This window comes from Heterocephalus glaber, unplaced genomic scaffold (assembly GCF_053883595.1).
Source record: "Heterocephalus glaber isolate CG9 unplaced genomic scaffold, H.glaber_assembly_v1.0 deba00000738, whole genome shotgun sequence".
In the NCBI taxonomy this organism is placed as follows: Eukaryota; Metazoa; Chordata; class Mammalia; order Rodentia; family Bathyergidae; genus Heterocephalus; species Heterocephalus glaber.
Genome location: NW_028258161.1, coordinates 2,597,578 through 2,625,388, shown reverse-complemented (window position 1 = coordinate 2,625,388; position 27,811 = coordinate 2,597,578). Strand labels below are relative to the sequence as shown.

Genomic DNA, 27,811 nt, shown 5'->3' with positions numbered 1-27,811 from the left:
CTATAAGATGGCTCAAAAAAAGGTTAAAAAGCTAAACTACCATTTATTATTTTACAAAGTGCATTCACACATCGTCTCAGAAGCTATTTTAATAGTAGCCTATATGTAGTATACACTGTACAAGGGTTGCAATAATCAAAAGATTTAGAATTTGTTTCTTTAAACTATCCAAGTACAGATGGTTTTGGTATTCATTCTATTAAGTGCATTTATTTGGTCAGATGTTTATTTATGTGTATTTTACCATTTAACACTGCACTTTAAGTGGACATTTAACTGAATACACTAAAATTCATGCAAATGGTTATATAAACTGCTGAGAGAGAAATGAATATTTCATTGAGCTAGATGCTTAGAGTTGTGTGGGTTTTGTCAAATGTGGGTTCAAAACATTGTAATCTTCAAGTCTTAGCATTCTTTTTTTTTGGTACTGGGGATCGAACTCAGGAGGTTGCGCCTGCGAGGCAGGTGGCAGAACCACTGAGCTAAACCCCCTGTTCAAGTCTTACCATTCTTAATGGTAGGTGGAGTTGGAGCAGAGGAGCAAGGGTTGTTCCGGAAGATGGGTGCTCTTTCCCAGTCCCATTGAATTGACTCTTTAGCATCTGTGTATTCAACATCTGATCAAAAAATAAGGTGAATACGGAAATATTACAGTAAAAAACACATGGCCATTAATCCTCCTCAAAATACTTATTATCATTTCTAACACACTTACCTCTTTGTTTTTGTCACTTTCTAAAGCATTTCTGGAAGTCCTCTTTCATTGTTTTGTTTTGGTTTTGTTTTGGTTTGGTTGTGCTGTTGTGGCTGCCTTGAAGTCCTGAATGCATTCACTGTCATTTACCTTATTCATGGTCATTTTGACTTTAGGGAAGATCCAGAAGTTGCATGGCTCTTCCCCAAATAAGGTAGATAAGGACACACTATAATGTTTTCACAAGCCAGCCTGTTTGTTGGAAGGCACTCAGCATCAGTGTTCACTGTAGTTTTGCATTTTTTTTCTTTTTGAGACAGGGTCTTTCTCAAGCTAGCCTTGAACTCTTCTTGGCAAGCCTTCTGCTTCAGCCTCTCAAGTACTGGGATTACAGGTCTGTGCTAGAAGGGAAGGCTTTCAAAACTGCTTCAGAAAGTGGCAAGAATGATGGAATAAGTGGATTTGAAGTGAGGGGGATTTTTTTGGGGGGGATTCATAGCAATATGTCTTTTACAGTAATAAAAGAATTAAATTAAGTATCCACCATACATTTGATCACCCCTTGTATGTTTGAACCTTGGTGAGATCCTCAGTCTGGAAACCAGCAGAGGGGATATGTAGAAAAGGACTGAGTCACAGAGTTCGTTATAGAAAGTCATTAATTAGCTTGCAGATTGCAGTGTGGGGTTTTTGGGGAAGGCTGGGGTGTGTGAGGCCAGCAGGTAAACTGATTCCAGCTCATAAGAAGATGTGAATGCCAAGGTGTGCTCACTAGATAGTGCATATGTGTGTGTATGGGGGGAGTGAGGGATGCTTAGGTGGATGTTTGCATAAACTTTTTTTTTTAGAGTTTTGTGTATTTTATTTAACAAATTTGGGCCACTAAAGCTTAAATCTCTTCCATACACTGTATTCATGTATCTTGGCTTAAAGTAAATGCTTGCTGGGAGGCTTGTTTTCATAATTTCCTTCTTTTTTTGGTACCGGGGATCAAACTCGGGACCTTGTGCTCGTGAGGCAGGAGATGGCTCATAATTTCTTTTTTAAATTCTCAATTATTTTCTCCTTTTAACATTAGGATTATACCTAAAGAGATCATCAGCAAGAGACTCTTCTTTTGCATGTTGCTTTTGTACCTCCATTTCCTGTCTCAACCAGTCTTTGAATTCTGCCTTCTTTCCAGCATGATGAGCTATTAGATCTGATCCTCCACTGATGTGCGGAAGTTTACCTGCTCCAGGAAATGCGACCTTTTTGAATTTCTTGAAATTCTTTAGTTGATGACCATGATCATTATTTATCCCACACAGATTTCTGTAAGTGGAGTTATTAACCACAGGTGATCTAAATTCAGTCATTAATAACTTTTTGGAAGCATCTCACTGCTGTCCTGAAGTTCATCATTATTAGATATTTCTTTAGTTGACCACAGTGATTCTTGAGCTCACATTTCTTCCCAACTTCACTTTCCTGAGGTATTTTGTCACTTTCTGGTATTATTTTATCATCAAAATTGGTATTTGTTTCTACATCCAATCTTGGTTTTTTTCTAATGTTGACATCTTCTCGTTTCTCAACTTTCACTTCAATTTCTAATTCTGGTCTTGTGTTCTTGAATAACTGCTCCTATAGTTCATCTTGTATGGCCAAATCAGTATCTTTTTTTTTTTTTTTGATCTTAGACTTTCTGTAGAAACAGATTCACTGTCAGAGTTCTTCACACTGGATTTTAAATCTTCATAATCTGTAAATAAGGTTTCTGATTTTGTGTCCATAGGTTCATTCTGAGATGGGTTTTGCTCTTTCTTTTTCCATAGTGAGGTTCTGGCAGGTTGTGTTTGTTCTAAAAGAGAGCAAGACATTACTATTCTTGCTGATTTGGATGAAGACATTTCTTGGTTTTCTTCATCCCTTTCCCTTTTTTGGGGAGATGGCTGAAAGTAGTTTCTAATGGTATTTGCTATTGCTGCTGAGAAGCGTGATCTCTACTTTTATTTACACTTGGGAATTTAGTTGGTGAAAGCTGATAGTTTTGGATGTTTGCCCTAACCAGAGTATTTGATGCTATGTTATTACTGGAGCTTGTTTTGGGGGCTTCTTTTATAATGGGTATTTCTTGTGAAGATGATCCACATTTTTGTTCCACTTTGGAGATTTTTATTGCTTTTGGCTTTTCATTTGAGTACATACATGTATGTGGCTGGTCCGATTCTGTGTCAACTACATAGGTTGCAGTGTTCTCAGGAGCACTTGACATGAGTTTTTCACTGACTGACTAGTCTTGTGAAAGGCTTGGCCCTTGGAGTCTTTGTCTTTAATCCTGTGCTGGGCTGGCCCTGAGGATCACAATAATTCTCTGTAGTCATGAAAATAACTGCCAATCCAATTTCTGCTTCAGGAATAGGTCTAAGACCCTGCCTTTGGAGTATATCCATAATTGAGTGAATCCATTTTTTCTGGGAATCAGGAATTAAGATCTGTGTATTTGTTATTCCTATGTCAACAACACAAGTTCCAGGAGCTGAAAAAAACTATCTTCTTCTTCATTTACTTCAGTTATCAACCTAGCTTCTCCACCTCCAAAAACAATTGCTGAACTTAATTTCTTATGCTCTTTGGCATTTAAAAATACAAATGTTTTCCCTTTGAAGATTTGTTTTCTTTCCTACAGTCCTGACAGATCATTTTACTTCCAATGGCTGGTTCATCAACAGGTGGGTAAAAACTTTCATTTTGTGGAGGCTGTTTCTTGGACTGAACTGCTTTAACAAATTCAGTAAAATGTTCTGGCTTTACAATCGGACGTTCACAAATGAGTGCACATATTGTTTTAATGGTAACTTTAACTGATACCATAACAAGGTGAGTACATTCTTCTGTCCAGTTGTTTACTGTAAGTCCTCCAAGTTGTAGTATAGCTTGATTTAAAGCAGTTTTCCCAGAGACATCTAAACAAGAGGAACATGCAACCAAAGGCTCATATTCTACTCTGAATTTACTTTCAAACACTCCAAAGGTAACTCTATCCCCTGTCTTCAAATTTGAGAAAGGCCATTCTGGAATAGAACTATCTTTTATTGTTAAAGTAGGAATTTCACCTGTTTGCTGCTTTTCCTCTTTATTTTTTATTTATTTATTTATTTTGGTACCGGGGATTGAACTTTGGACCTTGGGTTTGCGAGGCAGTGCTTTTCCTCTTTAAATCATGAATGTGACATCATAAATACTAGTCCAACGAGAGTAAGTTTTGGTTAGAGTTTCTGTCTTATAGTAAAGTTTACTTTCTGTATAGAAATTTCAATAATGCTTTTCTATGCCAAGTTAGTTACAGAAAAGTTAGCAGTTAACACAGCATGATTTCGACTGATGAGACTGATCAATGTCAATTAAAATGGCATAGTTTTTCCTTCCAACAACATACTCAACACCAGTCAAAAGTCTATATGGTTCTCCTCCAGCCGGCCGGTGATAGGTAGCAGCTTCCACATGGGTCCGGCTTCTCCACGTAAACATTTTTTTAAAAGACAAAAATTTCTCTGACGTTTTATGACAGAGAGGAAAACTTTCCTTTCCATGCTTGCTTTCATATCCCCAGCACCCCAAGAATGCCAGGCACACAACAGGAGCTCACCCTGTGAATTCTGTTCACCTAAGAGCAGTGCCAACCCCCTACCCTGTAGGCAGCAGCCTGGGGCGTTAGGTTGGGCACCAGCTTGAAGCTGGATGAATACATGAATATGCGTGAAGGCTTATCCTCTGGATTCTCTGTAGGATGACTAATCTTGTATGTTGTATGTATGATTACTATAAAGCTTTGGAAGGCGTCTGACAATATGTAGCAAAATGCACGTAAATATTCCTATTTAATCCCATAATTCTATTTATAGGACCTTGGCCTAAAATAATAATCCTGAGGAAAAGCTTTGTGTATAAAGATGTTATTGCAGTATTACTTTTTAAATTTTTATTTTTATTAGTCTATGTTTGCAGTATTTTCTATTATCGCAGTATTAGTCTATGTTTGCACATCCATTGTGGGGAGTTGGTACAAGCACATAACAGGTTTTAATTCTTTTTACTTCCTCCCTCCCTGTAGTATTACTTACTTTTGTGGGACTGCAAAACCTTGTAATCTTAGAATTCTTGTAGCCCTGACTGCAATTAAATGTGAGCTAATGATTAAGAAGCTTGTTAGTTCTGGGAAGTTAGATAAAATTTGTAACAGACATAGAGTTTCAAAGGTAAATTACTAAACTCCTTGTTTGCCTGGAGAACGGACGTTCCCGGACCCACTATCTATAGGACAATCCATCAATGTGTCTGCCGACCATCAGTACGTGACAGTCGTGACCATTAGTGAGTGTGTGTGTGTGTGTGTGTGTGTGTGCCGACCATCAGTACGTGACAGTCGACCACTAGCCCTTGTTTCTTTTCTCTTAAATCTACATGTTAACCTCCCCCTCAACCCCCTATAAAAACAGCCCTGGACTCTGAGCCAGTTGCCTCTCTAAGCTACTTTGCTTTGGGAGTGCCGTCTGGCCAGACTAATAAAGGTCTGTTTTACTTTCCAACTTGTCCAGTGTGTTCCCTCCCGGGTGTTCTTCGCTGCAGTCAGCCCTCCTCGGAGTGTTCGGTAAGGCCCACGGTCTTCCATTTTGGAGGCACCGCTGGGATCCCTGGGTGTGCTTCACTGCAGTCAGCTCCTTGGAGTGTTTGGTAAGGCCCACGGTCTTACACTTTTAATAGAGAAGAAAATGAAAATCTGTCTAGTAATTGAGAAACAAGTTATTGTGTACATTCTATCTGGAGTATTTTATACGCTGTCATTAAAATATAAGGACAATATAATAATACAAGCACTTATGCTAAGTTTTTGAAAGATACAAATTAAACATAGAGAACGGTCATAAATTACGGGAAAGAGGTGGGACGAAGAAATTTAAGTGTTTTCCGGGGGCTGGTAAAGCATTTTTTTCTTTATGTATTTTTCCGGTTTCCTATAATTACTCCATTCGGTAAGCAACGTTCACCAAGCTCAACGCGCTGCTCTAGGGATGGGAGAAAAAGTAAATAAAACATAAATCCTAGCAGGGCATGGTGGTGTAATTCCAGGCCTCTAGGAGGCTGAGGCAGGAAGATCACAAATTTCGCTCAGCTGGTCAACTCAGAGACTTAGATCCTGTCTCAAAATAAATTAAAAGGGGTTGGGGATGGAGCTCATTGCGAAGGAACTGGCATCAGTCCCCAGTCCCTAAACAAAACAAAACTCACACACAAATCGTAGTGGAGGCAGAAAATTAACAAAATAAAACAACGAAAAGGCCTATCAGATGATTAGCGCTCAGCAAAAATTTAAACAAAAAAAAGTGCATAAAATAGACATTGCATTTTTTGACCTGGAGGTCTGAGAGAAGCCAGTCCATCTAGCTGCACAGCCCGGCAGGCGGGCGGGCAGGTTTAGGTGGGGCGTGCAGTGCCGACTAGGTGAAGCGGGTCACGTGACTAGAGGGGCGGGATGAGGGAGGAGAGCCGAGTGTCTCTGGGCACCTTCTCTACAGTCAGGCGGGCGGAGCCGATAAACTAACAAAAGTCCTCGGAGCGCCTGGGGGCGGGGCCTCCAGGCTCGGCTTGGAGGTCTGGGAGCCGAGGCCTTCCGCCAACTTGGCTTTTCGGTTGGGGGTCGCGGTAGCCAGGCGGTGTGCGGTCGGGCCAAGACGCGCCGTGCAATGGCGACCTTTGTGAGCGAGCTGGAGGCGGCCAAGAAGAACTTGAGCGAGGCCCTGGGGGACAACGTGAAGCAGTAAGGGCGGCGGGGGCGCTCTCAGAGCCTCGGGAGGCTACCTCGCGCGGAGACTCCGCTCACCACCCGGGGCCCGGGCAGCCCTGCGGGTTCTGGGCCGGGCCCGGGGCGCCGCTCTCCCACCGCGGCCGGGCCGAGAGGGTTTCCTGGGGGCGGGGCTCGGGCGAACGCGGCCTCCCGGTTCCCAGATCCCCAGCGCTGCGACTGTTACTTTCTGGCTGTAACCGTAGCAGACATTTAAACAGGTGTGAGCCCCAGTTGTGTCCACGCGAGTCCCACGCGGAGGCGACACGGGGACCACTTCCAGCCGAGGACGCAGGCCGGGCGGCTGATTTACTCTTCAGACGTCACCGGCGCAGCAGGCCCCGAGCCCGGGTCAACGCAGGGACCCAGCGCTCAGTGGGCTAGGGCAGGGCAAGGGAATACCGACCGCCGAAGGACCTTACATCGGATATATTCTTGTTACAGTTTTATTTTTCAAAAAGCTAAGAAGCAGTTGGGCGTGGTGGCGCACTCGTATAATCCCAGCTTTTAGGAAGCTGAGGCATGAGGATCGCCGTAAGTTCGAGGCCATCCTGGGCTACATAATGCGTTCAAAACCAGCTTAAACTGCTTAGGGAGATCCTGTCTCAACACCCCACCCCCACCCGAGTCTAGGAAGCACTTTTTAAAATTTGAAATTATTGTCCTCTGTGTGGTTGTTGCCAGATGACTTCTATGGTACTTTCTTCATTTTCCAGTAGATGGCTTCCAGTGATGGTACAAGGAATTTGAGGATATTTTTTCTCCAACACTTTTCTTCTTTTCAGCCATTGGGTTGAAGTTATTTAGCCTGGGTGTCATAAGTGATTTTCAGAGTTTTTTTTCCATGTGATAATTTGGGGTGGCAATTAAGTCTTTTTCATCTTAACAAAAGACAATAAATCAGACTTAGACAAAGACTGGGATTAAAATCTATTAATTTAGCAGCGGAATTACTTAGTTTTTTGTAAACATTGAGTGACTTCCAAAGATACAGTGGCCTACTTAAAGTTAACATGTCAATATTTATGTTTACCGTCAATCTATTCTTTATTAAAAATGCTTATTTTAAAAGGTATACTTGACAGCTTTCACACTCAACTATAGCTATAGCTTTTTACTTTTGTAATACTGACTTACACTTTCACTCTCTTCCATCTAGAATTTTTAGAAATATTTGAAAGTGAATGGTTTCATACTATAGTGAATTTGAGGGACATGGCTTGTTTGTGTGTTTGATTGATTTTAACCCTGATTAGATATAACCTTGCTCTCCAGGATCCCGCACTTACTACTCACACACAGTCAGTTCAGGGCTGCCAGGCATATTTTTGAAGTTAGTGTTCCCTATTATGTTTCTAAAGGCCAAAGCTATCAGGTGTTGGTCAAATATGGCTAGATGTGGGTACATCTGTAGCATGAATCTTCAGTAAAAATGTAATGAAAAGGTGTCTTTGCTAGGAACAGCTAATGGTACAGTATTATATTGTTCTGCATTTGTGTTTCCATTCTTTCGTTGACTTGCTTCCCCTTCTGTTAGCTAAACTGTTCACAAAAATTGCCTCGAGGTTAAGCAGTCTATAATGATGCTGTATGTTAATTTCTCCATACGCAGTTTGCTTTGTACAACTTGGCCGTTTAAACGTGGTCCTAGGTGATAGGTAAAACATAAGGTTATTCAAAGAGCCTGCATATGAACTATTAGTGTTTATCCAGTGACCCAAATGTCCTTTATGTCTGTTAGGTCAGATTGTTGTGTGTGTGAGCTTCCAAAAGGACATGGACTTCGCTAGCAAACTCGCTTTGTATGGTACACATTTATGTTCAAATAGATGCCTAATATATATATATATTTTTTTTGGTACCAGGGATCGAACTCGGGTCCTTAGCTTGCAAGGCAGGCAGTGGAACCACTGAGCTAAATCCCCGGCCCCAGATGCCTAATATTTTGAGGACTTGGTTATAGATTAGTTCATTTTCTCCAGATACCTCAAGTGCTTCCTGGTCTAACCTGTTTACACTCATCATCATCCTTCCCTTACTAGGGGTTGACTAACTCTTGTTTCTGGTATTGCGGAGGGAAGCAGACATTTGCCTGTCTTATGCTGTGAATTAATATGGACTGGGGAGCAAGTCTTCAACTTTTGATAGCAGTTCTATTTTGGGCAGGCAGGTTTGTCATGGAGAAGACAGTGCTGGCAAAGCTTCCTGGTACAGCCTTGACTTAGTCCTGGAACAAGTTTACTCGTGCAAAATAGGGTTCTATGTATGTCTTTCCCGTGAAACAGTGGCATAGGGCTTTTAAGTAGTCAGTTATTCTGTTATGATCTTTTGTTGGATATAGTGGAATAAAAATACTTTTGGGTTTCTGTGGAGATTTATTTTACTCATTTCATTGTTATTCCTGTGTGTATTTTTTCTTAAAAAGGATAACCAGGTGCCCAGCCAGTCTGAAGGCTGAGGCAGGAGCATCGCTTGAGTCCCAAGAGTTCAAGGCCAGCCTGGGCAAGACCCCATCTCCAAAAAAGTAGTACAAAAGTACCTACTGTGTTGAAATTACTGGTTACATATTGAGTCATGTGTGCATAGTAGGTGAAAGGCTGCTGAGCTTTAGAGCTAAACATGTTTTGCTTTTAAGTGAAATGACAGTGTCTTAGGTCTTGTGCCACTTTATAAAAGCTATGGGTTTTAAAATTCACACAAACCCAAAACTTGGCATCTAATTACATGCACAGGTACTTACAGAGGTGCGTACTAAGATAACTTGAAGCTCTTCCACCTGTGGAAGAAGCCCTTTTGTGGATATAAGTGGCAGTGTTAAACTATCTCGTTTGGGAATTTTTTTTATTTTCTTCCATTAGGAACTCAGAGGAACATTAGAAAGCAAGATGAGCTTGAGCTGAAATAAGGCTTAGAGTCATTTATAATCCTGTTCTGTGAAGGATTCCTTAAACATGAAAAAACAGGTTGTGGATGTGAAAAATATATTTTACTCCTGTTTCTTACAATGTTGCTAAGGTATAAAAGGTTAAATTTGTTTTTTCTACCAGTTGCTTGGTAATTTTTATTTTTAAGTTTTAGTTTTCTTGTAGCCTTGTCTTTGTGGTAAAATATTTAGAAGCCCATTTTTGAGGAAGTTATATTAAAACTTGAGTTCATCTAAAAAGAAAGACATCATCCAGAATAAGTATAATAACCACTCCCCTTCTCATAAAACAGATGCATTTTAAAGTGAGTCTGTAGTCAGATTCTGGAGAGTAAGGGGTCTTTCAGAAAGGTGTCACTAAGAAGATAGGATGCAGCTGTGGGTTTCAGCTGAGTGGCTCACAAGTCTAATTCTGTGACGATCTGTCAGTCCCCGTGTAGGGGGAGCTTTCTGTTTCTTTGCTGGTATTCTGATTCCTAGGTGTACTAGTTTGCTGGGCTTGCTATGACAAAATCTCAGACTGGGTAGTTTAAACAGTGGAAGTTTGTTGTGTCACAGTAACAGAAGCTCAAAGTCTGAAGTTTGATTTCTTCCGAGGCCTCTCCTACGGATGTCAGCTTTCTTGTGTGTTAATGAGGTTGCCTCTCTGCGTGTGTTGGGAGTTTGTCCGTGTCCCAGTCTTTTACAAGTGCACCAGCCATTCTGGATCAATGCCCACGCCTGTGGCCTCATTTTAATTCTCTTACCTATTACAAGGTCCTATCTCTGAATATAATCATATGCTAAGGGATTGGGGTTAGTTACTTAGGGCTTCCACACAGTAATTTAGGGGAGACATAATTCAGCCAGTGATTCTAGAGAATGTCAAATTTCCTTCCTTGGGAGTTGAAGCAGGTGAAGTGAACTTGGGGAAGAAGCACAATCTGTGGTGTTTAATACTCTGTTTCTACTTCTGCAGGTACTGGGCTAACTTAAAGTTGTGGTTCAAACAGAAGATCAGCAAGGAAGAGTTTGACCTGGAAGCTCATAGACTTCTTACACAGGATAATGGTAAAGTAATTTTCTGGGGTGTTAGTTTACTGTTCTCAAATTTTCCCAGGTTCAAGAAATTAAATTTTTTGGAAAGTAAAATTTTAGTTGTAATGATATATAAGGTCATCTTAATGTGGATATTTAAAATTAAATGTAAAGGATAGCAGAGTAGGGAATGTTCAAAAATCCTTTCAAGCTAGACTAAAGTAGAGGTTTTCTTATGTTGAAAATATTTTGTATTTGACTTTTGACAACCTCCTCTTTTCAGTCCATTCTCACAACGATTTCCTGCTGGCCATTCTTACACGTTGTCAGATTTTGGTTTCTACACCAGGTAAGGGAATGGAAATACTTGCAGTGTGTCACTGTTGTGCAGATACAGATTCTTTTACAGAACCATTTGAAAGCAGGTGACTTCCCTGTACTTATATTATTTTGGTCTTTATGTAACATTCACCTACATTTTAGAGAACTTAAAAGTTAAAAGTGAGGAAGAAGTTGGGAGGGAATAAAGACAGGGTACTTGATAGTAGGGAAGATGAATTACATGGTGGGGAAACCACAGTATATGTTGGAAAGCTAGACTTTGACTGGTATTCTAGGTAAGGTGGCCCCCGGACATGTATTCAGAGCTTTAGCATGTGTGTTGATACAGCACAGTGGGGAGGTTGGTGAAAACTGAGCTTGTCATATCAACCTAGAGTTATAGTCAGAAATATTGACTCCTTAATGTTTTGGAGCTAAGTGGTAGATTGAGTTACAGTTTACCTCTTTAAACTATCTTAATTTTAACCAGGCAAAAACAAATAATTAGGTACATTGAAAGCTTCTTGCATGATAAAAGTTGTCCCGGACTTTGTAAAAGCCTGGATCCTCTTGAATGTGTAGGTTAAGTTTTTTTGTTGATTTGTTTTTTGTTTTTTCCCAAGTTTCTAGGGTAATTCTGATTATTTTGTATTAAAATCCCATGCTTTATCAAGAAATGGTGAGTATTTTATATCATCCCTCTCTGCGGTTATAGCTAACTTCAGTTGTGTAATGAAGATTCATGTAAGGTCGAACCCCTAGTTCCTCTACTCTCGAAGAAGTTGTCAGCGATGTAAAGCAGAGTGGGCAGCGGGCACTTGTCTGTGGAGGCTGCTGTGGAGTAGTCGCTGCTGCCTTACCCATCACCGCTGCGACCGAGTCCTAGTGTTCTCTTTAGATGCTTAGAGGTGGGCTTCGGCTGTACCTCCTTCGTGTTCAAAGTTGGATCGTAGATAGCTCATTGTATTTTATAAAATTAATTTGAGCAGAAAAGCCAACATCGTAAGGATTGTCTCTTACTTATTAGGTAGGTATGTTGTACAGTGCCAAACACCCGGAAGGTGAATGAAATGACCAGAAATAAAAGCTGGTTGATAGGAGCCAAGAGACATGGGTTCAAGGTTAGGTTTTTCCACTAGCTTTATATATTTAGGGGGTCTTAGCTTTCACATTTATATAATAGTTACAGTAATATCTACCCTATAAGTTCATGGAAAAGCAGGTAAAAAAATATAAAAATATGCTTTGAAAAGTTAAAAAAAATCCAAGTAGATATGAAGTGGTGTTAGTAAGTATAGGTAGATGATTTTAATGAAATAAAAACTTGATATTCTTCAGCGTGTATTACTGGTTATTTACAAATAAATACTCCATTTGGAACCTAAGAATGTATTTCTCCATTGGACGCTCATACTTATTTCTGCAAAAATAAAATTAATATCTGCCAGCAACAAAGATAATTTCTATTAAAAGTAAAATGTAGTCTTTTGTACTTAACAATTGTGGATGAGTTGTTTTCTGTTTTTCTAAGCTAGCCAGAAAAGTTGATTTTAGTAACACTATTTATTGAGTGACTGCGGCGTGTTAGACACCTTATATGCGTTCCCTTTAATGCTCATAACTCTGCAGGGTGGTGTGTCCTTACCGATAGCAGAAACAAATGTGGCTGAGAAAATAAGACAAAGCAAAATCCCGAGACTTCCCTGAAACCACAGGGAACTGATGGGTCAAGCAGGCTGCGGGGGGAAACCCTCCTGTGGTCAGGGTCGGCCCTTCTGCCATGTGTCCTCCCAATTGTCCCGCAGCAGCAGCCTGTGAGCTCTGGTTCACAGACCTGCTCCTTTGCGTGATCCTCCACATGTTCAGTTCATTTTCTTGCCATCAGCTAGCACCCAGTTCCATTTACCTGGAGTCGCTTTCTTAGGAGTCCTTGAAGAATTTCTTGACTGACCTTACTAAGTGAGATCATCAAATTAGACATCTCTTCCCTGTATTCTTTGAGAGTTCTTTAGGCTGTTTAATACATTCTTTAAACCAGCCGTTTTTATAGCATTCTCTTATTTTATGAATACATATCTTCTCAAACTTTTCTAAAGATAGCACAGGAATTTGTCAGTCTTTTTGGATTTCCTCTCTGGAAGTCTATTTTTTGCTCAGTTAACTTGGTCTTTCTTATCTGGGGCCATAATTTGGATGTGGCTTGTCTGCCAGGGCTCCCATGTTGGTGGCTTGGTTCTCAGTGTAGCAGTTGTGGGATCTTTGAGAGGTTGGTGTGGTGGTAGGTCACTGGGGGAGCTACCTTTAGAAGAAATTAAGGAAGTGCTCGTGGGAATCCTGAGCTCGTCAGAGAGTGAGTTACAAAAGTGAGCCAAGGTCTGCCCCCTGAGTCACTTTCTGCCTTTCCACTTGGCCGTGATATTTTTCCCTCTCGTGTGTGCCTGCTGTCTGCCATGAGGTTCTCATTGGAGCTAAGAAGATGCAGGCTCCGTGCCCTGAAATCTCCAGAACTGTGAGCTAAACAAGGCCCTTTTCTTTGTAAAGCTGTCCTGCCCCAGGTATTTGGATGTAGTATGAAAGGTGGACTAAAGCATCATGTTACTGGATGTGGTCAGATGTATGGTGATTCGTTGTTCTTTTTAATTTAAGAATGTAGTATAAAACTGTGGAAACAGCTTTATGAGCTGACAAGAAGCCAGCCATTATGCAGGGGGTCCCCACACACCAGCATGCAGGTCCCATCATCCTTACCAGCTACCGTAGTAAGTTCAGAAACTGTTCAGCGTGACTGGGAAGAGTCATGCCCCCACCCCACCCATCAGGGTCCCCCTGTGTCCTGTGCGTGCATGCGAGTGAGCTGGCCACCTCTGCGGGGCATGCACTGTAGTTGTGCAGACAGCCCCGTGCTTGGTTTAGTGCTTTACCATCTGTCTTGAAATTCTTTATTTGTGATCCAGGGTCCTCTTGTTTTTATTTTGTACTGAGCCCAGCCCCTGGGATGAGGGAAGGTGTTTGGATGATTTTACATATAGACCTGCTGTTAATAATCACTTATTGCCTTACGGAATCCCGCCTGGTTTTCACTGAATTCATGGTCTCCACATCCAGACTCTTGTGAGTGCAGCTGGGCTTCGGCCTCATTTGACACCTTCTTGCCTTTCTTGGGTTGTAGCTTCCATGTGTCCCTTCTGTCTCTGCTGTGGATATGTGCCACTTACCTTTCTCTGTTCTCATTTTAACTAGGGTTTTAGAAGACATACGTGTGCTCAGTTCACTATCTGGGCTTGAGCAGTCTGCCCCGCTTTCATAATACTACTGAGAAACAGAACACTCAACAAACATTAATTTAAAATGTAAAAAACAAATTTGTCTTCCTAAAAAAATAATTTTAGAAAAAAAAAATTAAAGCCAGGTGTGCTAGTGCACACCTGTAATCCCAGCTCCTGGGGAGCCGGGGTCAGGAGGATCACTGTGAGTTTTAGGCTACTCTGGGCCACACAGTAAATTCAGGGCCAGCCAAGGGCTGGGGATTTAGCTCAGTGGTGCTGCTGCCTGCCTTGCAAGCACAAGGTCCCAAGTTTGATCCCCGGTCAAAAAAAAAAACAAAACAAAACGAAGGAGAAATTCAGGGCCAGCCTGAATTAGCGAGACTCGGTCTCCCAAAAGCCTAAAACAAACAAACAAAAAACTTCTTAAAATGTCTGTCTCGGGCTGGGGATTTAGCTCAGTGTTTCCCGGGGCCTGCCTCGCAAGTGCAAGGTCCTGAGTTCGATCCCCGGTACAAAACAAAACAAAAAAAGGCTCTCTGTCCAGGACTAAGTCGTGTGCATGAAACAATAAGTGTGTGTGCCTGTGTGTATTAACACGTGTCCTTAAAAAAATATATCTACAGCTATCCCTAGGAAAAAAAAATAATTTTGGTTACAGGTAGAACAAAATGTGACGTGAGAGAATTTATAATTTTGTGGAGAAGCATAGAGAAGATCTGAATTTGAGCATTCATGATTTATTTTCATTACTTAAGCATTGCATCCTTTTCAGTCCCAGATGAAAACAAACTTAGCAGTTATCAATTGTCATTTCCGCTTATGGTGACTTTTTCTGTCTTGTAGAAGGTGCTGGATCTTTGCCCTGGACAGGGGGCTCTGCGGCCAAACCTGGAAAACCGAAGGGCAAGAAAAAGCTTTCTTCTGTTCGTCAGAAATTTGATGTAGGTCATTCCCCAATAGGTCTTGGTAACCATTGGCTTAAAGGTAATGTGATGAACTAGCTTTAGCTTTTGAATATATATTAAAATACTAGTAGTAGAGTTGGAAAAGAAAGGGTAGAGGTTAGGGAGTCTTAAAGGCTGTAAGTTGGAATGTTTAAAATTTTTGCTTCTTACTATTTAAATATTAATATGTTATCATTAGCACTTGGTTTTCAGTGATTCAAATCTATGCCTATTTTTTTCTTCTCCTAAATATTTTTCTTGAGTGAGGAGTGTTTCTCAAATTGAAGGCATCTTTTCCAAGAGTAATGGCCTGGAGGCCTCTGTGAGGCTCCTGATGATGCCCAGCTGGGACCTGGATCTTTTAGGACAGTGTAGGCCTTTGACCTCAAAATTGGTAAACATTTTAGAATAACTTGCATTTTTCAGTATATATCTAGGGAAAGTTTTCTAAAAGTGTCCTTTTTAAGGCTGGACTGGATATTGATACCTTTATTGACTAACGCCAACGTTTATGTCTTTCTACCTTTACCTTGTGTTTTATTTTTAATTAATTTTATTGGTACATTTTAGGTGTACAATATAAGGACATTCATCATTGGAAATTTGCACCTTTACATAATCTCTCTTGGTTCTTACTTTTCCCCCTTCCCCTGCCTTCCATTCAACCCGTCCATCCCTCCCTATTTACAAAGACTTTGTTTCCATTTTTTCATTTTCTCACGTTAATTCCATTCCCTTCTTTCCTTTGCCCTACCCCTCCCTCTTCCCCTTCCCCTTTGCCCCTTTTCTTCCTATTTCACATTATCTATTATACCTTTTAGTCCTTATTTACACTTTCAGTTTCTCACGCTAGAGAAACTATTTGGTATTTACACATCTGTGTCCTGTTTATTTCACTTAAGAGTATTGCCTCAATGTGCATCTGTTTAGCTATAAATGTCTCTAATTTCTCGTTTTTGATGGCTGAGTAGTACTCCTTTTATAAAAAACCACGTTTTCTTTATCCAGTCTCCAGTTGATGAGGACTTGGGCTGTTCTCAAGTTTTAACTATTACAAACTGTGCTGATATGAACATGGATGCACATATATCACTGTGGTATGATTCTTTTAATTCTTTGGGGAAGATCCCCAGCAGTGGAATAGTGGGGTCAAATGGGACTTCCAGTCCTAGTTCTTTGAGGTATCCCCATACTGATTTCCACAGTGCTTGCACCAGTCTACGCTCCCACCAGCAGTGGAGCAGGGTTCCTCTTTCCCCACAGCCCCGCCAGCATTTGTTATTGGTTGATTTCATGATAGCAGCCATTCTTTCTGGGGTGAGGTAGAACCTCAGCCTTGTTTTCATTTGCATCTCTCGAATGATCAGTGATGTTGAACATTTTTTCATGTATTTACTTGCTATTTCTACTTCTTTGTCTGAGAAATGTCTGTGCATTTCAGGTGCCCATTTTTGGATTGGGTCTTTAAATTTGGGAGGTCTGGATTCTAGATAATAAATCTTTGTCTGAGGAACAGAAGGTGAAAATTTTTTTCCAAATTGTGGGTTGTCTCTTTACTCTGTTGGTGGTTTCTCTTGCTGTGCAGAAGCTTTTTATTAAGAGGCGATCCACTTGTTGATTATTTGTGGTAGTTCATGGGGAATTGAGGTTTTGTTCATAAAATCTTTTCCTATCCTAATGTCTTCAAGAGTTCTACCTAACCTCTGTTCCAGCCGGTTCAGTATTTCTGTTTTAATATTTAGATCTTTAAGCCATTTCAATTTTAGTTTAGTGCATGGTGAGAGAGATAGATTTCAATATGTTGTATTGTCACCTAATTATAGGAACTATCTGATTTCTTCTTTAATTTCCTCTCTGGTTATTCAGAAGTGTGTTGTTCAATTTCCATGTGTTTATGAAATTTTTGCGTTTCTTTTGCTATTGATCTCCAATTTCATCGCACTGTGGTCCGATAATATACAAGGGATAACTTCAATTTCTTTGCACTTACTTAAGCATGTTCTATGAGCAAGTATGTGGTCTATTTTTGAGAATGACCCGTGTGCAGCTGAAAAGAATCTGTATTCTGATTTTGTGGTATGGAACACTCTGTAAACATTTGTGAAGTTGATTTGTTCAAGAGTTTGAGTTCTAGTATTTCGTTGCTTATTTTTTGTCTAGTTGATCTATCTATTTGTGACATTGGGGTATTGAGGTCCCCCACTACTATTGTATTAGTGTTTATTCGATTTTTCATGTCCGTTAGTATTTGTTTTATATAGTTGAGTGCATTAGTGTTTGGTGCATATATATTGCTTTTTATTATCTCTTCCTCTTGGATTGTTCCCTTTACAAGGATGTAGTGTTCTTCTTTGTCTCTCTTAATCAGTGTGGGTTTGAAATCCACTTGATCTGCAAAGAGGATAGCTACTCCTCTTTTTTGGGTTCCTGTTGCATGGAGTATTGTTTTCCACCCTTTAACTTTCAGTCTGTGAGTTTCTTTTTGAATTCAGTATGTTTCATGTATGCAGCATATTGTTGGATCTTGCTTCTTGACCCATTCTGCCAGTCTATTTCTTTTGATTGGTGAATTGAGACCATTAACATTGATGGTTATAATACATATTGACTTATCATTGTCATGACTTTTTCTTTTTGCTTGATTTTCCCCTTTTGCGTTTAATTTTTTGTCATGCCTGATGGATTTATTCTGCTGGGATTCCTGGGGTTGTGATCTGCATTGTCTTTTCCTATCATACTGTATAAAATTTGTTGGAGTGTTGCTTTGGGGTTCATGAAGTTCCTCAGGGGCTGTTCATCATGAAAGTATCTTATTTCTCCATCAATTTTGAAAGGTAGTTTTGCAGGGTACATCAGTCTGGGTTGGAGGCTGTTTTCCTTTAGGGGTTGAAATATGTCACTCCAAGCTCTTCTTGCCTTGAGGGTTTGTGTTGAGAAGTCTGCTGTAATTCTGATGGACTTTGCTTTGTTTCTTTTCTCTAACTGCTTGAAGAATTTTGTTCTTCTGTTCGGTTCCTGGAATCTTAACAATTATATGCCTATGTGTAGATTTTTTTTGATCAAGACTATTTGGAGTCCTATATGCCTCCCTTATCTGTATGTCAAGTTCTTTTCCCCTGCTTGAGAAGTTTTCTGCCATCACTTCTGTAAACAGTTTTTTTATGTCATCTGCACTCTCTGCTGTTTCTTCATTGACTCCAGTCAGTCTTATGTTATTCTTTGCATTGTCTAGCAGCTGCTGGATTGATTTATTGTGGTCCCTTACTATTTTAAAGAAATTTTTCTTTTTCTGATCATGAATTGTAATTTGGTTCATTCTGCTACATAAACTTTCAATGAAGTTTTTAATCTCCTGGAAATCTGTTTGCATCTGTTTTATGGATTCTGTTTGTTTTTCTGTGTTGGGATTCCATCATGTTCCTCAGCTCCTCTATTTTTTTATCTGAGTCCTCTCTAGATTTATTAATCATGTCTTGCACTATGGGCACAATCTTTGCTTTTATATGAGAAATTATTTCTGCATTTTTTTCTTTTTTGGTACTGGAGATTGAACTTGGGACCTTGCAGGTGCGAGGCAGGTGATGGAGCCACTGATCTAAATCCCCAGCCCGAGAAATTATTTCTGATTTCATTTTTTCCAGATTCTCTTTTGTTGCCAGTTCAGGGAGTCCAGGTGGTTGAGTATCAGATTGTTGCATCTCGTTTGCCTTTGGGGTTGCTTTAGGTGATCTGGAAGTGTTGTTTTGAGAGTTGTTTATGTATCTTTTTATTTAACTAGGGTGGGGGAGTGGGGGGTTCCTGCTAGCGCTGGTGTGGCTCACCTCCTCTTAATACCTAAGTGCTCACTGGGGGTGGTGGTACAGTGCCCCAGAAGGTTCAACTCCTCTCCGCTGGGGGCACCTCTGCTCCTTGGTGCTGGGGGTGGTGGTACAGTGGCCGGGAAAGTTCACCACCTCTGCACTGGGGACAGTTCTGTTCTCGATGCTGGTGGCGGTCACCGTGTGTTTTATATCAGTAATAATATTCAGTCTGTAGGGTCTTAGCATTTCCAGAAAGGCACCCCTGGTTTAAAAAGACACATTCAATATAAAATACAGTTTTATACTTGGAAAATTGAAAGGTAACAATATTTGTTTTGTTTTTTATTAGTGCATATGTTCAATACATAATGATTACATTCATCATAGAGAGTTGGTACATGTACATAACACATCTTAATTCTTTTTTTTTTTTTTTCTTTTCTGGGTGCTATACTTTTGTTGCTGTTTTTTGGTACCGGGGATTGAACTCAAGCCCTTGCACTTGCCAGGTAGGCATGGTGCCACTGAGCTAAATCTCCAGCCTGGTATTGTTTTTTTTTTTTTTTTGGTACCAGGGATCAAACTCAGGTCCTTGAGCTTGCCAGGCAGGCGGCGAAACCACTGAGCTAAATCCCTGGCCCTTGGTATTGTTTTTTATAATACAAGCAAACAGGGACAAACTATCTTTATGACAAAAATTATTTTTCTTGCATTACTGGGCATCAAACCCAAGGGTGCTGTATCAGTGAGATACATCCTTAGCCTTTTTTTTTTTTTTTAATTTTGTGATCGAGTCTCTTAAGTTAAACAGGCTGACTGCAAACTTGTGATCCTCTTCCCCCAGCCTCCTGAGTGGCTGGGATTACAGGAGTGTGCCACTGTGCCTGGTTTCTGCAAAATCTTTCATTGGGTTTAACCCAGAGCACCGGGAATGTATCTCCCAGTGATGATGGAGATATGCATGGGCCATCAGTTTCCAGAGGAATGCCAGGGATGTAGCTCAGTGGCTCTGGGCCTGCCTGGCAAGTGCAAGGTCCTGAGTTTGATCCCCGGTACCGGAAAAAAAAAATTAGGGGCCAAGGATGTAGTACAGTGCTGCCACGCCTGTCTGGCAAGCGCAAGGTTCTGAGTTCAATCCCCAGTACTGAAAAAAAAAGAGTTTTGTGAGGAAAGCTGCAATTTTATAAATGCAAAAGATTTTAGATAGTGTAACTGTGTCCTAGGTAGGTTCTGTGTTGAGAATTCTAAGTAGAAAATAACCGTAACTATATAGTTAACAGGCTGTTGCAGCATTATCTTGGAGCATTTGTTATTAGATTTATCATATTGGTTAGCTAGGCTTAAGTCTTAATTGAAGCATTAATTATAAGTTTTCATTTTTAGCACTTATTTATGCTTATACTTAAACTTCTCTGACTTTTTTAATATAATTGTGTATCTTTTCCTGTTACTTTCTTTGCTCTTTTTGTTGTTGTTTTTGTTTGTTTTGAGGCAGGCTCTCACCATGTAGTTCAGGCTGGCCTTGAATTCACTATGTAGTCCAGGCTGACCTCAGACTCTTGGTGATAGTCCTGCCTCGGCCTCCCCCGAGTGGTGGGATTATAGGATTGCCACCATGCCCAGCTTTCTTTTCTGTTATTTTTTTTGGTACCAGAGATCGAACTCCGGTCCTTGTGCTTGCCCAGCACGCGGCGAAACCACTGAGCTAAATCCCCGGCCCTTTTCTGTTATTTTGAGCACAGGGGCATATGTCCGGTGAGCACTTACTTATTAATTGAATAAACTGTGAATACAAATATTATTCCCTTTAATTCATGTCTTCATTATTACCATATGATGGATGTGATTTTTTTTTTTGATGAATGAGTTACCTTTTTACCTTTTAATATTTGTTCCCCATGTTATATAACATATATAACGTAACATGTATAATACTAAGTTACAGGATCTCCACCTCAACATGTGGATTACTTTTTTTGTATCTTATTATTTTTTACTGCAGTGAATGATTCTGAAAAGTTTTTTTTTTATACACAGCATAGATTCCAGCCTCAGAATCCCCTCTCTGGAGCTCAGCAGTTTGTGGCCAAGGATCCCCAAGATGACGACGACTTAAAGCTGTGTTCCCACACAATGATGCTCCCCACCCGAGGTCAGCTGGAGGGGCGGATGATAGTGACCGCCTACGAGCACGGGCTGGACAACGTGACCGAGGAGGCCGTGTCAGCTGTGGTCTATGCGGTGGAGGTTGGTTTGCTCTTGGCAGAAACAACTTCACAGATTGAGTGTGATAGGCTTGTGTGTTGTATGAAGTTGATGTTGCCAGGAAAGAACCAAAATGACAGCCTGGTTTTACAGAGTTGTCACCACTGAAGTTGTTTGCTTTTGAGGGAGAAATCTATCACGTTCTAAAGCACTGCCTTCAGTCAGTAGACTAAGCTTTCAGAAAGGTTGCTGGTGGCTTTACACTTCTGCTCAGTCTGGTATTTGAGTTGTCAACAAGGGAACCTTTTTAAAGGAAAGAAATGAGGTTGGGAATCTTAATGATTCAGGTCACTTGTTTTTGCTGAGTTAAATAAAGCAGACTTAGCGCCTGAACATGGGATTCTTGTGTCAGCACACTGTTGCATTTATGCATTCATTTATTTAGTCATTTTACAGAGTATACATTTCACTGACCTGACAGTACTGGGGTAACACTAGATAATTCCTTTCAGTTCTCTGGGCCTCATTTTCCTCATGTATATGTCAAAACAGTAATAGCTATGTCCGGAAGTTACATACATAGATAAATTCTTTATGAAAGCCAGTATTAAATTGCACAGTACTGTCTTGGCAGAAGATGGTCTTATTGGAGTAACTGAAATAACCCATCTTATGCTGCCTTCCCTATTCATAACTGTAGGGCGGGCCAGTTCTGTCTCTTTTCACAGACATTCTCCAACCTTCTCTTACATACTTGCTCTTGTAAGGATAAAGGGAAATTAATTCTTCTGTGTTTATTTCCTATATATCTTATTTATTTGGCTTTTGAGAGAGCAAGTGTTCTTTCCATGCAAGGATTTTGATAACCAACAAACACCAGACCTTAAGACATTTTATCCCATTTTTTTTAAGGTCAAGGTGAGTTTATTGTCCAAATAGCATAATCTAATCGCATTCAACACCCTTTTCAAATCCATTTTCAACTCTATCTTCACTTGTCAGAACAGGTTATTACTTTTGAAAATGACGCAACACTGACCAGATAAAACCTCTTCAAAGGCAGCTGACTACATCTCATTGCCGTCAAAGCCAATACATTTTTCCATACTTCTTAAAAACCCTTCTGCTCACACTGATCATGCTACTTTAGCACTTTCTAGCATCCTGACCAAATAAAAACCCACACCTCTTATAGAATATACTGTGAGAGAATAACATTGACTCAATATGGCATCACACTTGGTTTAAAGCAAATTTAAAAAGGAGGAAAAAAATAACCCAAAATGAGAAACAGAGAGAGAGACAGAGAGGTCTGAGGTACATGATACCAGGGGAATGAACATGGTCTGGTGATTTGCCGGATGTCTGAGTGGCCGTTTTATCCCATTTTAAGCCAAGTTTTAAGTTAGTTTGCCTCTTTTTAAAAAATAAATTGTTTACTATGTCACTTTTGAGAGAGGAGTCAATTTAGCAACATAAAAACTTTTAAAATAAATTTCATATAGAGCAAGCCCATTTTTAAAGCGAAGTAATATATTCAGCATTCCCTGTCTTTCCTATACCCTGTTGCTCTAGGATGGCTCTATAGTTCCTTTATTAAAGTTCTTGTGGTTCTAACGTGCTAGCCTGTCCCACATTTCCATCTAAATTCAACAAACAGTTTTTGATTAGTAGAAGACTTATGATTTGCACTGGAAGAGACTGTGCTATTTCTTTTGTTTTTACAGAATCACCTTAAAGATATACTGACCTCAGTTGTGTCCAGAAGGAAAGCTTATCGGTTACGAGATGGCCATTTTAAATATGCCTTTGGCAGTAATGTGACCCCCCAGCCTTACCTGAAGAATAGTGTGGTAGCTTACAACAACTTAATAGAAAAGTAAGTGGTTTCTTGTAATTTTGGCTTTTCCCCTTTGCCTAGTGGGTTACACTGAGTTTATGTAATGACCACTGTCATACAATGGGTTATTGTGTTTTTGCAGGATTAAAGTGCCTTTGACAGCAATACAGTTTTATTTTTTAGGTCTTATTCTCCCATGCTGTCTAGTGAGTTGTTTTGGCACTCTTTTTGTTTTGTTTTGTTTTTTTGGTACTGAGGATTGAACTCGGGTCCTTGTGCTTGTGGGGCAGGCGGTGCAGGTGGTGGAACCACTGAGCTAAATCCCCAGGAACCACTGAGCTACATCCCCAGGAACCACTGAGCTAAATCCCCAGGAACCACTGAGCCACATCCCCAGGAACCACTGAGCCACATCCCCAGGAACCACTGAGCTACATCCTCAGGAACCACTGAGCTGCATCCCCAGGAACCACTGAGCTGCATCCCAAGGAACCACTGAGCTGCATCCCCAGCCCTTGGCACTCTTTTTATCGGAAGAGAAGTCCCAGAGTTTGGGCTGCTGCATGTGGGTTTAATGTGATTGCCCACACTCTCAGGTGTGGAACAGAGACCCCTTGGGCAGTGCTTCCTGGTGGCCCTGAGTAATGGGGAGCAGGCCTGCCTTCAGCCTGATGCATGGCCTGTGATTGGGCTTCTCATAGCGGAAGGAGGACTGGCAGATGTTTCTCCAGGTCCTCTGACTCTTCTAGCTGTAGCTCAAGATGGGGACCTGTGCTGGGGTCTTGTGTTTGCTTTTGGTCTCTCATTGTGCAGATCTGGTCTCTAAGCTCAGCTCTGGGATTCCTATGTCCTCATTCCACTGAGGGTTCCCAGGACCTTTCTTACATCCTGAGGCAGCCCTTTGTGAGGTGGCCTAGATTACCTTTATCTGCATGTTCTCTCTCTCTCGTTCTTCCATCTCCCATTCTTCCCCACACTCCCACGGCAAGAAAAGTTTAGTCTGATCTTCAGCCTTTGGGAAGGAAAAAGCAATAATAACATTTTCTTCATGGTTACAGGAGTGACTGAATTTTCTCTCAGTACCGGACTTTGTGTATCTGATTATCTGGCTGTTTAGGGAGAAGAGAAGTCACAGGGAGTTACAAGTTCAAAGAAAAGTAAGATTGGCAGGGTCGGCAGGAGTGATGGTGGTGAAAAAGGAAGAGAAAAGGCAGGCAGGTGGGATGCAACAGCTGAGAACTGGACAGAGCAGTTGGTGTTGTGGATGGTTGTACCAGTGCCCATTTCGAGGCCGGGGAGACCTCCAGAGGGTCGCAAGGCCTAGGTTGTTGAGCACCACCTTAACCTGTGCTCTCTGCTGAGACTGATGTGTGATGATTCATTGATTACATCTCATTCAAGCCTGTCTGTCTGGCATTGATTTCATTTGTAGGCCATTATTCTGTAGGGAAAACCAAACAAATGGTCCTCATAGTGGGGCATGTTGGGGGCAGCGTCTCTGTGCCCGGAGGCTTTGTTCCCCTGCTGGCCAGTCCCCGGGGACCTTTGCCCCCCCACCCCTTCTCTCTCTCTCCATGGCTGCTGCTCCAGCGGGGCTGCTTTTGTGTGTTGCTTCAAACGCACACTAGTTGCTGCCCCACTCTCTTTTTACCTCCTTGTTATGTTCTTTGTGATTATACAAATTATCTCCCACTGTACTATAAAGTAAAAATCATGCCTGACTTTTCTGCTTGTATTCTACTTGGAGAAATGAGCAAGATCTGGATTGATTTCTCCCACCCTCCACTTTGCCTGTTGTGCTGTATCTTTCCTGTTTAGTTTTGAGCTTGTTGTCTCACTACTATACACTTTCCTCTCCAGTTCATTTGTTTTCAGTTTCATATTGCTTTAGGATTCTATTAAATTTTTTTTTTTAACTGGAAGCTCTTTAAGAGCAAGAAACAGTTTTGAATCAGTACACTGAGCTAAGTAAATTATTTTAACATTGTGGAGGAAGCTGGGTAAATGTAGTTGATTATACTTCATTTCTAGCCTAAAAGATGAGTTGATTTTAAAAATTAAAATTTTAAAAATTAAAATAGTTCATGTATACATTGAATGGGTCTCTAATGCATTTAAAGGCACTACTAATAAAACGCATTCTAGCAACCCACTGTATTCTGTTATTCAGGTGTCTCCATGGTACTTGCTGGGACTATTTCTCAAATTGTTCTTTTCAGCCCTCCAGCCTTTTCTACTCCCTGTGCTGGTCAGAATCTGTCTTCTCACCCACCCCCTGACGACACTGAGCAGCAGGCCGCACTCTTACTGGCTTGCTCTGGGGACACACTGCCTGCATCTTTGCCTCCAGTGAACATGTATGACCTTTTTGAAGCTTTGCAGGTAATTCTTGACTCCTCAGAGTTTATCTGGACTTATGGACAGGTTAAGAGATTCTTCAGAGCTGGGCGTGGTGGCGTACACATGTGGTCCCAGCACTTGGGAGGCAGAGGCAGGAGGATCACGGAGTTTGAGGGCATCCTTGGCTACATGGTGATGTCAAGGCCAGCCTGAACTACATGGCGAGACCCTGTCTCAAAAAAAAAAAAAGATTCTTCAGGTCTGCAAAAATATTCATTAGTTTTTTTTCCTACTTTTTGGATGTTTTTCATGTTTTATTGTTTATTATTAAAGCATTAATACTAGCCTTATTTTCCAAATCCTGAGTCCAGGAGTCCTTCCTATTTACCTTCCTTATCCTCTGTATCTAATTTTTAAAAAAGGGAAAAGGAAAAACAATCCCTTTGTTCCCTTACTCCTATTTTAGAACCTTACAATCTCCTTGTTTTCTTATTATCTCATTTGGGATTCACTGGATTCTGACTTAAGGTTTATAGGTTGTGTGTTTTGTTGGTATAAACCTGGTTTCATTTTTTATGTTAGAAAAACAAGTCTACTAAAGAATAATTGAAGACTTGCGCATTTTTATCCCAGGTACACAGGGAAGTCATTCCTACACATACTGTGTATGCCCTTAACATTGAAAGAATCATCATGAAACTCTGGCACCCAAATCACGAAGAGCTGCAGCAAGACAAAATCCACCGCCAGCGCTTGGCAGCCAAGGAAGGGCTTTTGCTCTGCTGAGTTAGGATCTGAGGGTGTGGAGCTCTCATCAAGTCACTGATTATTGAAAGTTGAATGTTTTGGGGTTCACATTTCAAGACTGAAGTGTATATATATGTATATATATAACCTTTCCTATGGAAATATGACATTGAGTACATTTTGTGTTGCTACTATGAAGCCATTAATATAAATCTGATAATGACCCATGTTTATATGTATTTGTTCCCAGTTCCAGGATCAGGCATTAAGGGAGTTCTGTGCCTAGAATGGGGATGTTTAGGCATCTGAGGTTTAGTGTCCTATGGTCTGCATGTAAGATGGATGACATCATAGAATGAAGAAGCTGTTATAGCGTAGTTCTCATGATTAGCAGGACATTGGTGTGCTCAGTGACATCATATACTGTGTATCTGGCAAGTATCTTAAAAGTTTCTGCCTCTCCTGAAGAATTGTACTCATGCATGTTGGATAAAATAAACTGTATAGTGTTAAAAATCAGATAACTCCTTTAGTGACCCATTTTAATTTTTAACAGCTACACATAGTGCCCCAAAAGACAGTTGATTTGGAAATGCTGTGCTATTAGACAGAAGTCCCTTCTTTGTATTAAAAACCACAATCAAAACAAAAAAACTCTTGGAATGCAATTAATCTTATAAATGTGTTCCTATAACTGAAGTTTTTTAGCATTAATCTGTCCAAAGACTCTGACATGCTTATCTATTAATTCCTATAGAATGTGTTAAGATAGCTATACAAACAAATGGGATTTATGCTTGGTAATTCCATTCCTTTGAAATAGCTATTTCTGTCCTTTCAAGTCATAAAGTGAAAATAATTTACATTTGATAGTGTTACTGATAACCAGCTTTGTTTTTTTTTATAGATATGTTGCTTTTTATTCATAGTGTTGATGGATAAATTGGAATGTATAGATGGGTTTATGTAGATCTAAAAAATAGATATGTAGATATGGTTCATATATCTGGATCTGTGTATTTGATTTTGCATTTTAAATGTGACAAATAAATGTTTTGGGAGAAAATTTTTTGTTTTTATTAAAGTAAACATACAAGGAATAGTACATTGCATGGAAACAGGAAAAACCCTGCTTTATGAGATCTTGGCAGAGACTTTTCAAACAAATGTACTAGATGAGGACTGAAAGGCAGGTTCCTCTTAAGGTGTGCCATTTCTTTTTTTTGAGATGTGTAGAGTTAAGACTAAAAAGAAAAAAATCAGCAGCTTAGTTTCAGTTGTTGAGATGAGCCCTTTAGAATTTTAGGTGAGATAACCCTCAAGAAGTTTGAGTTTGGAAGAATTTGAGCTGATACTTAAATGAATAAAGTGGTTCTGCCGCCTGCCTTGCAAGCGCAAGGACCTGAGTTTGATCCCCGGTACCAAAAAATAAAAAAGGGGGTTCATTTCAGAATGCTGCACACAAGTTGACCATGTCTCACTGCTACAGCTGCAGTGGGAGGCTCTGTAGGGGTCTGTGTAGCAGAGGAAATTCCATGTTGGAAAACTCACTACTCTGGACCTGGCCTAATCTTGTCATCGTCCTCCTGGTGAGATCACAGAATGTCAGAGGACTCCCTTTCCCTCATCTTTCAGGTCTATACTATGAAATAAAATCTGCTTTCCACGCCAGTTTTCAAGACATCATCTTCTAAAGTGGGAGATAGGGTTGAAGGCAAGGCAGAGAGGTAGAAGAAATAATTAGGATTTTCAAGAGAGCCCCTGAGAGATTTGAGATTCTGGTTCCACTGAAGGCTGGCTGCATCTCTGACAACATTGCCAGCTGTGGAAGCCTGTGTGTCCTCTCTTCTATAATTAAGAAATCACGAGTACTTATTACCAAGCCTC

The 27,811-nt window shown here is 40.5% G+C and overlaps 1 protein-coding gene and 1 pseudogene across 2 annotated transcripts; one reads left to right on the top strand and one right to left on the bottom strand.

Moving 5' to 3' along the window:
- Nucleotides 1-1,735: 1,735 nt before the first annotated feature.
- Nucleotides 1,736-4,185, bottom strand: LOC101721099 (nibrin-like; annotated as a pseudogene).
- Nucleotides 4,186-6,270: 2,085 nt separating this feature from the next.
- Nucleotides 6,271-26,990, top strand: Tada1 (transcriptional adaptor 1). Of its 2 annotated transcripts, XM_004865193.4 has the most exons (8): nt 6,271-6,497; nt 10,403-10,494; nt 10,745-10,810; nt 14,892-14,989; nt 20,830-21,039; nt 22,725-22,876; nt 25,057-25,219; nt 25,811-26,990. In XM_004865193.4, exons 1-8 carry the CDS (start codon nt 6,424-6,426, stop codon nt 25,961-25,963), a joined length of 1,008 nt encoding a protein of 335 aa, XP_004865250.1. In that variant the 5' UTR covers nt 6,271-6,423; the 3' UTR covers nt 25,964-26,990. The 2 variants fall into 2 exon arrangements, with proteins under 2 accessions (XP_004865250.1, XP_021100307.1); XM_021244648.2 differs by lacking the exons at nt 6,271-6,497; nt 10,403-10,494; nt 10,745-10,810; nt 14,892-14,989 and adding an exon at nt 15,025-19,301.
- The last annotated feature ends 821 nt before the right edge of the window (nt 26,991-27,811 follow it).

What these genes read in the sequence shown, in the direction of transcription:
- Tada1 (XM_004865193.4), top strand. Translation starts at nt 6,424, where the DNA reads ATGGCGACCTTTGTGAGCGAGCTGGAGGCGGCCAAGAAGAACTTGAGC. An exon ending in CTGTTCGTCAGAAATTTGAT is followed by an intron (nt 14,990 to 20,829) that starts GTAGGTCATTCC and finishes TTTTATACACAG; the next exon opens with CATAGATTCCAGCCTCAGAA. An exon ending in CTGTGGTCTATGCGGTGGAG is followed by an intron (nt 21,040 to 22,724) that starts GTTGGTTTGCTC and finishes TTGTTTTTACAG; the next exon opens with AATCACCTTAAAGATATACT.